The 11,412-nt window shown below is 37.7% G+C and overlaps 1 protein-coding gene across 1 annotated transcript; it reads right to left on the bottom strand.

Moving 5' to 3' along the window:
* Positions 1 to 210: 210 nt before the first annotated feature.
* LOC108145331 (43 kDa receptor-associated protein of the synapse) lies at positions 211 to 9,559 on the bottom strand. The gene is made up of 10 exons (XM_017270712.1): positions 9,402 to 9,559; positions 8,068 to 8,141; positions 7,918 to 8,000; positions 6,756 to 6,925; positions 6,512 to 6,696; positions 4,813 to 5,287; positions 4,649 to 4,747; positions 3,755 to 3,946; positions 2,433 to 2,632; positions 211 to 1,042 (listed from the first exon to the last, which is right to left on the bottom strand). The coding sequence occupies exons 2-10, from the start codon at positions 8,103 to 8,105 to the stop codon at positions 664 to 666; spliced, it is 1,821 nt and encodes a 606-aa protein (XP_017126201.1). The 5' UTR covers positions 8,106 to 8,141; positions 9,402 to 9,559; the 3' UTR covers positions 211 to 663.
* Between the last annotated feature and the right edge of the window lie 1,853 nt (positions 9,560 to 11,412).

Here is an 11,412-nt window from a genome sequence, read left to right as displayed (position 1 = left end):
GATCTGGCGGGACAGTGCAAGTCGCCACAACGAGAGGTATTACGATTTTGGTCCACTTCGTGGTGATGGCGATTATTCCACGTGCTTGGGGAGCACATCGCTCCATTGCTTGTTCCACATTACATTAAACCGAAGAGTAGGAAGAGTAAAAAATATTGACCAGATTTATGCTTTTGTGTGTTGTGGGCCCCAGCTTTAAAACAATATGTGTTAACAACACATAGTAACGATTTATTTTAGTTTTTACATTTCTCGTGTGTGCATTTTACTAGTGAGAAAACATTTTAATATTACCTGAAAATTGTTGTAACCTTAAAACTTGAACAATACACAAGACTTTTATATACTTTAGGTTGGGCAAGGTACTTTAGGTAAGTAATTAGTTAGAGTTCAAGCTTAAGCCTTATTTAAAATGCCCGCTCTCTCACTTGCTCCGATAGGGCTTAGATTGTAGTAACTTAAACTGTTGTTAACTTTTCTGTGCATTTAAAATGCAATGTTCTAGAATTCGAAAACCAAAATAGTCTATCTATAATAACGAGCGATAAAATCACGATCCTGATATTGCACTTTGACCCCATGTCCCGACGTTTAAAAGAACCCTCGATGTCACCATCCCCGCCACAGAGCCTACATCCATCAAAACATGTCCTCGTTCTCACTTCAAACAGATGATGTCGCATTTTGTCCGCTATCGATCGTTAGGCTGGATGCCCGCATACTCAGCGAGGCCAGCGACAAGTTGCTGTGGTACATGACTTTGGGGGACAACAAGGTGCTGTTTTCGGTGTCCCCTGCTGGTTTGTTGACGTGGCAGAACGCCACCGAAGGGAGTAGGATGTCGGAGTTCATCCCTAGGAGACCGTCAACCGACAGGGCATTGGCATTTAGGGTGACCGTCACGGCGCTGCCTCCGTCGGTACTCTCGCTCTCAGCAGGTGCGTTGCCGCAGAGATGTATGCGGGAGCTCACCAACTTGTTGCAGGCGGGGCATGATCGTGGTGTGTTTTTGTCCCGACGTCTCAATATTTCGTAGGCACATCTGCGAAACGCCACATAAAAGAATAAGAGCAAAAATCAAATTGAAACAATTTAATGTGTAAATTAGTTTACTTGTTGATCATTTTTTTGTGCTTTAGTTTTAAGGGCTAGCATTGTTTTTAGATGTCTGCAACAACGGAAAAAACAAAGTTACCTGAAGAACTCTACACTATCATAAACTTGTATATAAATATATTTATTTTATACCCTATACGAGCAAAAACAGTATATTGTTATCGCTGAAAATCATGTAACAGGTAGAAGGAAGCGTTTCCTTTGGTAAAGAGCCAGATGCCCGGGAGCTCGGATGGAAGGTTCTTTTGCAACGACCTCGCACCAAGTGCATTATGAAATTGGCTTCTCGTTGGGAACTAGTCATCGAACAAAACGGCGCATATTTAACTTAAATTTTTTTTTTAACACCCTTATATATTATTGGTCAGAATCATTAGCCAAGTCGATCTAGCCATGTCCATCTAGTCTGTCCGTCCGCATCAACGTCGATATATAGATTCCACGAATTCTTACGCAACGCAAGTTTATTACAAAACGGAGCCACGCACACTCTAACGACCTTAGTTATTACGCTCTGTGTAGTTAGAGACACAAATTTTTCAAAAAAGTTATTGGCAAACATGTTTTGTTATGACGTCACTGTACAATTGCAAAACGGAGTTTGTGAAGGAAGAGCAGCGGATGGCACACATTTTGAGAATGCTCGCACTTAATTTGTGTGAGTAATTTGCAAGGGAAAACCTTTCAATGTGTGTGTGCCGACAGAGGTTTTATACTGTTCGCGTGTGCTCTGCCGCTGCTTTACCTAAGATAGTGTCGCTGTAGCGGGGGTAAGGTGCTGCTCGCTCTTTACTGGTAGTGTGGCTTATGGCGCCAGCTGTAACCCTATTTTATTTTATGAATAACTCGTTAATATTAAAGTCGGTTTAAAGAGTATATACAATTTTGAAAGCTTTAGCGTAAGGGCTCGATCTATTTTGGGCAGCTTTCGAGTATCGAAAAAAATCACATAGCATTATACATTAAACTTTTCCAGAACCAACTGTTTGTTTTAAAATACTTGACTTAAATGAAAAGAAGTAATAACTTTTAACTACTAACAACACAATTTTTTTTTTTTTTGCTATGACGGTTGTTTTCTTTGTTGAATCTTCTCTCTAAGACTCCCTACTCCCTACTAACGACAAGTAATAAAATCTTAAATCTATAAATTTAGTTGAATCCCATAAAAAGTGTCATTTGGTTGATGAGTGGCCTCATTTGTGTTCTAGTTTCGCAGAGAGGCTTCGCTTATAGTTGGGCAATTTCTTCTTTTTTTAATGGGTAAAATATAGCAGCAGACAAACTTTTTTAACGAAATCTTAATATGGGCTTACCTTGCATGGAGAATGTGCGCACAAGGCAGAGCCTCCAAGTTTTCCGGCCGAAGGCCAAACAACTCGCCACACGCGCCACAATTCAGGCCCAGCGCAGCGTCCGTCTGATTGGCCAAACGAAAATGTGTGTTGTACTGATCCTCGTCGCCCAAAGCGCGGTAGATGAGTGCCAGTCGACAACGAATCTTGCGGACCAGAAACTGAAATGCACAAACACCGCATAAGTTTGAAACACAGTACAGGGAGCATTTCCGACTCTACAAAGTATATATATTCTTGATAAGCATCACCAGTTTATTCGACTTTGCCATGTCCGTCCGTCGGTCTCTCCGTTTCAAATCTATCTCCATCATACTGTTCCAAATGTTGACTTTAAGCCGGAACGATACGGATCGGATGACTATATCTATATATATATATATACATATATATATAAATAAAAGAGGAACTGCTTCGCTGTTTTTTTTTTGGTTTATTACAGCAATGGTTTGTTACAGAATTCCGATTTTATTTTTTTTTAGAATCGAACGACAACATCATTTAGCTTCCATAAGAAAAATATACCGAAATAACTTCTCGGGTTTTCAATTGATTTAAGCATGCTTCGATATAAAGAAAGTTTAAAATTACGGTTTTGATTTTAACAACGATGTGCCATAGAAACAATCATATAATTCGAGGGAAAATCGTAATAGCTTCATTGCTTTATAGGCATACAAATTAGAATAAAGCTGTTATAAATATTTTTTACATTTTGCAATCACTGCTAGGGTATATAATCTTCAGCATGCCGAAGTTATCTTTTTTTCTTGTTTTTTTTCATAGTGTGTGCATATTTTTTTTCGAATACCCAAATGAGTCTCTTCACTAAAAGTAAATTAATCTATTATACCACATAATCTTGAATTTTGGAGCATTAAAGTTTTACAGTAAGTAAATTAAAAACAAGAAAGAACGCTTTAGTGGAGTTCCCCGACTACTAGGTTACTCAGCCAACAAACTTCAAAATAAATGTTCCCCCACAAAACAATCGAACTACATAACCAACACTAGAAGCTTACAGTTCATTCGTTGTGTTTCTCTACATCAGCGATCACCGGCAGAGCAGCGGCCGAGTAACGGCCGAACAGCGGCAAAGCAGCGGCAGACAGACAGACGGACATGGCTAGATCGACTCGGCTATTGATCCTGATCAAGAACATATGTACTTTACAGGGTCGGAAACACTTCCTTCTACGTGTAACATACTTTTCAACGATCACAATATACCCTTTTACTCTTCGAGTAACGGGTGCAAATACATGAAAATCTCTCACTCTTACCTTGGCCCCGATGGAGCTTGCAACTTCCAGAAGTCGTGTGTTGAATTCCAGTGGTCTGCAGTTGCAGATCTTGTTTTGAAGACGCAGTGTTTCCAGGCAACGGGCCGCTCCGTCCATTGCCTCCATTTGAGCCATACGATCCCCTAAGCTTGCTGACGTACCCATTGCCTGTTCGTATTGCCGGAATGCCCGCTGAAATAATTTGTTGTTAATTATGAGTTGAAAGTGTTCTAAAATAGAGAAGTATAAAAGATCCTCTGAACGAGATAAGAATGTATTCCAAATATATAGCCAATAGTGTTCTTAAGCCATTCGTTTCGTTTCCACTATTTGTTTGAGTTGTATTAGGAAAACATTCCGTCAGTAGATTTCGACCCACCCTAATGGTGTAATCAGTGTTGGGAAAGGTACTAGTTTTTCGGAACCAAAATTGTTATCATTTTGTGGTCAATGATATCTTGGCAATTGAGAAAATTAAGAAACATAATTATATATTGAAATTAACTTATATTTAAGTTGCAGTTTAACTATGCTATTTTTTACTAGCATATTGGCGTGGTATTAAGCCAATTTGAAACCAAAAATAAATAAAAATATTTCAGTACCTAAATACCTGACATAGCATATTCTTAATTTAAATTTAAAAATCAATAAATGTTAAATAAAAGTAGTTTGCCTAGGTAAGATTTACATGATTGCGTTAATCGCCTTTCAATAGTGTACGGGCTGGTCAAAGGAAGATCCGAAATAATTTCAATCCCACAAATAGGCCAAAAAACAATAACGCATAATTTTGAAAAACAATCAGTACTACAAAATAACGATCTTTACTAAACGAACGAAATTATGGACTCATTGAGTCGTTAAGCTATTGTTGCAGAAAGTAATACTTACGTCCATGTCCATTTGCTTGCGGTAAATGTCACCCATAACGCGAACACTTCTCGTGTAAGTGGCTTGATCCCCAGATATAAGCGATAGCTTTGTGGCCTCCTAAAAGGGAAAAACGGTCAACGGTGTGGAACTCGAGATGAGTAGATGGTCCGACTTGACTCTACCTTACAGTAATCTTGTGCATCTCCGAGTTCGCCCTGCTTTCGCAGAGATACAGCCATTCGCAACAACGCGGCTCTATGGTGGCATGAGTTGAGGTCACCCAGTTGTAGGGAACGAGACAGGTCGTAGGCCTTGGAAGCATACGTTGCGCTCTTGTCGTTGTCTTGAAGCCGTCCAAAAAGCTCAGACAGCGCAACATACACTTGTAGCTCTAGTGATGGATCTCCAATAGCGGTAGCGATCTTGTAAGCCCCCTGTAAGCCTTCCAGTGCCCTAGAGAATCCTCCCATTTCCAGATATACTCGTGCCACAGTCAAGTGGACTAGCCCACTTCGACACTTCGTGCCGCACTCATTGTAAAGTGAGTGCCGAGCATAACTTAGGGATCTCTCCAAGCCCCCCAAACAAGCGTGTGCTCTGCTGAGGTTAAGGTACGTCTCAGCCCGCATATTTGGCGAATCCAGTTCCTCTGAAATTCTGAAGGTAGTTTACAAATTCGTGTATATGTTAATTTTTTGTGATATAAAAACTGTATATAAAGGACAAATAGAAGACTTTTGGGAAACATTCATCCAGATAGCTATAAAACTGAGAGACAAGTTGGCGTAGAAGCGGAAAGACGAATGATCCAACCGATGACACTGCTAATCACCAAAAGTGTATGATAATGCAAGTAAATTTACAAAATAAATACATATTTCGGTGTGCTAAATCCGAATCTTGCAACGAAAACGTTTCATTACGTCAATGATTCGATTAATTCTTAAAACTTTATAACACACTGAATACAACAACAATCAAAAGAAAAAGAGTATTCACTACTGTTTTACATTAAGTTCAACCAAATAATTGCAGTTAAATAGAAATAAACCAGTGATATAAGTAAACGTTAGTTTATACCAGAAAAACTTTAAAGTTACCCTTATTACAGTAATAATAGGACTGCCTTATTCCATCCTAATACTTTTGTTTTGGCGGAGGTCTTCGCGTACAAATCACTCTCTCGTTCCTCATAGTTACAATAATGATTTATAGATAGACTTATGGAAGTGATAGTTTCAGTTAATGACTTGACTGTGGCACCCAATTTATATTTGAATTCTCCACACTAGCATTTAAAAATGTTTATTTAAATTCTTGTTTTGAGGAAAATGAAACCTCTTAAGCTGCGGCATTCTATCCGTTCTATAGAAACCGAGCAAGCTTGAGACTCTTGTAACTGTACAATAAATGCACTTTAATGATGAGTTCTAACGTTCAGATAACAATAAATGCACTTAAAGCTTTTTTAAGCCAATACTATCTGTTCATATAAGTATATGAGCTGATCATAGCTTGAGTCACCCAAAATATATATACACATAGCATGTAAAATAACCTCCTGCGAGCGGTCAAAGAATGTCTTTGACTATAAGTAATATCAGGGTAATTGTGCTCTCCCTAAGATTTTTTTTACCAAGTTAGGGATAAACAAGCCACTCCGTGGGATATTAGAAACAAGATAATAATCCCGATTATAGGATAATTTACGATCAGTTACCTAAACCATGCAAAGGAACAGTTGTTGGCACTTGTATTCTGTAAGTGCAGGCCACTTGAGCCTCCAAATGTTAGCACTACTTGCAAGATCCATTTGCTTATATAGTTGATACATATACTTTTAGTTTTAAATTCGGCATGCCGAAGCTAGCTACAACTTACCCAAGCTGCTGATGACCAAATTCGATAGCCTCGCGAAATTTTCCCCAGTCCATGTGAGCCTGATACAAGTATCCCAGAAGCTGGAAGCAGTCTTCGCGTTGGCAGGTCCCTTTAAGCGCACTACGCCATGTACGTACGGCCTCCGTTTGATTGTTTTGCTCATACAGACGTCGTCCTCGCTCGATCTAAAGAGCGTTTTGTATCAGACAGCCAATTAACATGTCCGTATTGATAAGGCACTTACCTTTCGTTTTGCTATATACTGCTTCAGGCTTTGTTGACACGACAAAAAGCAACCAATTACAGAGCCCGACCTTAACAACCCCTGGCTGGCCCAGAGGGATCGGGATCGGACGTCTGGGCTGGACCCATATCCCGCCAGTCGGGAAAAGCTTTCATCTAATTGACATAAATCTGCAAGACGTTAACTATATTAAAGTATGGAGACAGATACTTTTGCTCTGGTTGACATAATAAGGGTATGGGACTGGCACTTAGTTAATTGATTTGTGTTTGATTTTTTTTATAGAAGAGTAATCCGAAATAGTCAACAAGAAAAGTGCAGAAGTTGTTAATTTTATTTTTAAATAACGCAGTGGATACGAACTAAAGCAGGGACCGTTATCGTTATAAGTTTTATTTTAAAAATCACAGTTTTCAGTTTTATTTTTTTTTTCAAGAATAATAATTGCTTTTGAGCAAAAAAATAAAAATCAAAAAATTATCATTACTTTTAATAAGAAAAATAAAATAAAAAAACTTTGATTTTTTTTTATTATTGAGCACAATGTAATTTAAGGCGTAAATGTGCTTTTAATCATTTTACAAAATTAAGCATACACAAGTATTAAGGAAAAAGTCTGTTCGACGAAGAGGTAGTATAATTTTTTTTTTGGCATCGAATCCGTCTCGATAACGTTGCCATAATTTCTGTAAATTGCTGAAGTCGCGGTTATTCCGACATTAACGACTTTTGAAAACAAAGTTTTTATATTTTTGAACCACTCTTTCTCAAGTAATCTTACATCGGATACAGTTATTAAAACCTCTCTTTAAATTAAAATACTAAAAAGCAGGTGCTTAACGAAGTAAAGACAATAATTATAATTTATAATTGGTAAAACGTTTAAAAGTTGTTTTCTTTCACTATAAACTATGTTGGAGGGTGCCAAAGAAATCTCTGAGGTTTTGATATATTTTATACGGAGTGTGGAATTGTGATGGATTTTGTGTTTTTTTGCTTAACAGCAAACTAGATACCTCCATAAGTGTTTTCGGTACACCGAAATCTATTATAAATGTTTTATTCTATTCTTGTGAAATAAATAATCGCAATATGTTATAGCACGCAGCTAATAGTATGTTTATTTATTTAACAAGAAAGTGCATAAGTTTTTATTGCTAACCGTTTGAGTTTTCCAACAGGTAACGTGATCCATCAGGTGATGTTAGTAAATGTGTTGCAGACAGATTCTGGCTAGGTGGGATGCTAAAAGTGAACATCAATTGTATATACATATGTGTACATTCATGTAAAGATATCTAAGTTTTAATACCTAAGGAGATCCTTAGAATCAATGCTCTCCCATGACATGACAAGCTCCTTTGTTTTTAATATATTGGGATCGCACTGAAAAAAATAAAACATAAATCACAATATTATGCCAAAAGTTAGAAATTTTGCACACATTTTGGCTGTTTTTCTTTTGTTTTCTTAAGGATCTATAAGATTTTTCAACTAAATCAACATTAAGCCCAGCGGTGCCTCAATATCCTGATTTTGAAAAACAGTTCTGAATAACCACAGATGCAAGTTAAATATCAAGTTAATAGCATGTATTAAGTCAAGAACAAAACTGAAAGCAATTACCCATCTCGTACGCCTCAAAAACTTGTTCACAAGGTGAGAGCAATAAATCTTTAAACATTAAAGAAAGTTGAAAAGGTATAATTTTAACACCGCCACTTTTGAATTTCGTCACCGCCATTGCACCCTAAAGCTACTTATAGTTCTTACTGAAAAAGAACTATATATTTATATACGTGCATTTCAATATTATGAACAGAATTATAACAAATGTATTCATTGTATCTGGAAGAGGTTTCCGACAGACCCACCACTAATAAGGCGAAGCTTAGTTGGCAATCAGCGTTCCTTACCAGTACATAACTCACTTGGCCCAGGCCTTTCGCACTTTGCACTAACAAAATTGGCGCCCATCGAAGGGTATTTAAATTTAACTTGATTAGTGATTAAAATTTTTTGGTCAGCCCTTACAATTACGTATAGCTTGTTGGAGACTTTTCTGCTTAAAAACTGTTCCCATTTGTTTACATTACTTGTCGTTGCTTTGTACCATTTGACTGAAATATTTATTATTGCTGTTTTTTCCACTTTAATATTGTTTCAATCGATTCGTATTGTACAAATCAAGACAAAAATCAGCTGTTTCTATACTGCAAGATATATATTTTTATTTTCATTTTCTGATTTGGGAAACGGTTTAGATAAAGTGTTTTTTTTTTCAGTTAATTATGGAACATTTTTTTTATATACATTAATAAAAAAACGGAACTTTATTGCTTAACATCTTTGCAAGAATTAACTTTACGCACTGAACAATAATTATCCTACCACACTGACCTTCCTTGCTTACATATTTAACTTCTTTAGTTAGGTCCTCGATTGTGTTAATAATGTACTAAGGACCAGTAAACTGACAATTTGACGTCATTCCTTGAACCTTGAGCCAGCTTTAAAATATTTTTTACGCAAAAGTTATATGAGTGACCTTGCATGAATGCTTGATTCCACCACTCTCAAAGAAATTTTTTTAACACATGGAAATCCGACCTAATATTATCACATAAATATTATTTATGTACATACGTATAGAACTTTTGATGCGACGAATCGTTAACACATTGCGCCAACAAATTTCTACTAGCTTGACAGCTAATTACATATTTGTAGAACCCGTAGGAATAAGCACCAAAAATATCTGCGTTGTCTTTGGGCGTCCGACAATGTACTAGTCCTGGTATGTCCTTAAAGCATCTCGTTCTTGGTCTGATTGGTGGTGGGTTTTCATCCACTGCGGGAGGCTGCGCGTAGAGACTCGCGAAAATCATTTTTGCTCAAACCTGTTCAGTGGAACCAGTGTGAGTCCGAATTGCGGACTCTTTTTTTCAAAATTGTAGGTCTTGGGCGGGCAGATAAAGAGGCATGGCTTTTAAACCGAAAATCGTTTTATGCTGTTAACTGAAACCTATTTTACTGGATACCTAATAATACAGATCACTTAAGACAGAAACTTGTTTAATAGGATACTAAATCGCACTTTTGCTTTAAAGGGTGAACATTAACAAGTTTTGAAATGTTGGGTTTTAGAAGCAACAGTATTTAACTTAAATTTATTATTATTTTAACATTCTAATATATGTATTCTAGCGTTACAAGATTTAGAAACTTATGAATTATTACGCTAGACCCTACATGTTTATAATAAAGACAATTTAAAACAGACAATATTTCTTTAATCTCTTCACAGTAGTTTTCAAAATGCAAATTTGAGTTGTTTTCCGTTTGTCCATAAGTCGAGCTGATTGACAGTAAGATCGTAAAGCCTAGTACTCAGCGTAAAAAGTTAATTCTTTCTAGTGTGACCAAAGTTTTGGTCTACAGTCTTATAGCCTGATTAAATGTGCCTGATGCCATTGGCGCATTAGAATTTAGCTAATGCTACTCCGATATGTGAGTGACATGAACAGCTGATCTGGGCTTGTTTACTTTTCAATTTTCGCAAATAAAAACGAAATGAATTAAAAACATGAATTTGAGCGAGTGTACGGACATCTTTAATGCCCAACAGGACATCCATAATGCGACCGAGGCATTTGCCCACTTGGACGGCAAGGAAGGGGGGCTGATAATGTTATTTGACGGGTTTGCAATGGAGACCACCACAGTTTCTAAAAAGGGCACGGATCCCCGTACATATTTGTGGGAGTTATTTCATGCCAGAGATCCAGCAGTAATGCATTGTGGTACTGCGAGCAGAATTTGCGGCGTGCGCTCTTGTTTTCAGTCATTTTTATACAAAATGGATTTTATATTCGAAAGAAATTGCGCCAATATTGCATTAGCCTAATGGGATTCCCTGTGTAAATAAATGCGCATTAGGCTTAATGCGTATTAATGCGTCAATGGAATCCGTCTATAAAACTTAAAACTAGAGCGCTTGAAGCGCTGAGCGTTTGTCGAACTGCAAAGCCAACACTAAAAGCTAAAAGCGGGGTGCACCCCACCCCCCGATAACAGTTCATTCGTTGTCTCTCAGTGCAGCGAACGAGCAGCGGACGAGCAGCGGCCGAGCAGCGGGAGAGGGCAGCAGAGAACTTAAAAAAACTATAATTTCTAAAATAATAGCTAGACTTGAAAATTGAAAATTTGTTTGTTAACCGAATGGTATGACCGAAACACAAATCTACGGTCTTACATGTCTGAGAGTAACGATTTCTGGGTTTTAGAGAGAGCGGGGCTCCGTTTCCAAATAAACTTGGGCTGCGTAGGAGTTACTAGAATCTGCATGCCATAGTTTCCGGTCGAATCGACTTTCATTCAGGCGGACATGGCTATTGATTCTGATCAAGAATATACATACATATATACCTTATAGGGTCGGAAACGCTTCCTTCTACTTGTTACATACTTTTCAAGGAAACAATCCAGTGGTGGCATTTGAACTTACCCAGATCACATTTCTGGCCAAGCGTCAATACCGCTAGGCTCCAGAGTTGGCAGCTCGGCCAATAATGAGCTGTAAAAGTAACATTCATCAGAATTCACGGCCAGTGACGGCGATTATATATTAGTGACGGGTTTTTCCAAAAATGTGCAC

This window comes from Drosophila elegans, unplaced genomic scaffold (assembly GCF_018152505.1).
Source record: "Drosophila elegans isolate 14027-0461.03 unplaced genomic scaffold, ASM1815250v1 contig_349, whole genome shotgun sequence".
Taxonomy (NCBI): domain Eukaryota; kingdom Metazoa; phylum Arthropoda; class Insecta; order Diptera; family Drosophilidae; genus Drosophila; species Drosophila elegans.
This window is presented reverse-complemented; position numbering and strand designations above follow the sequence as displayed.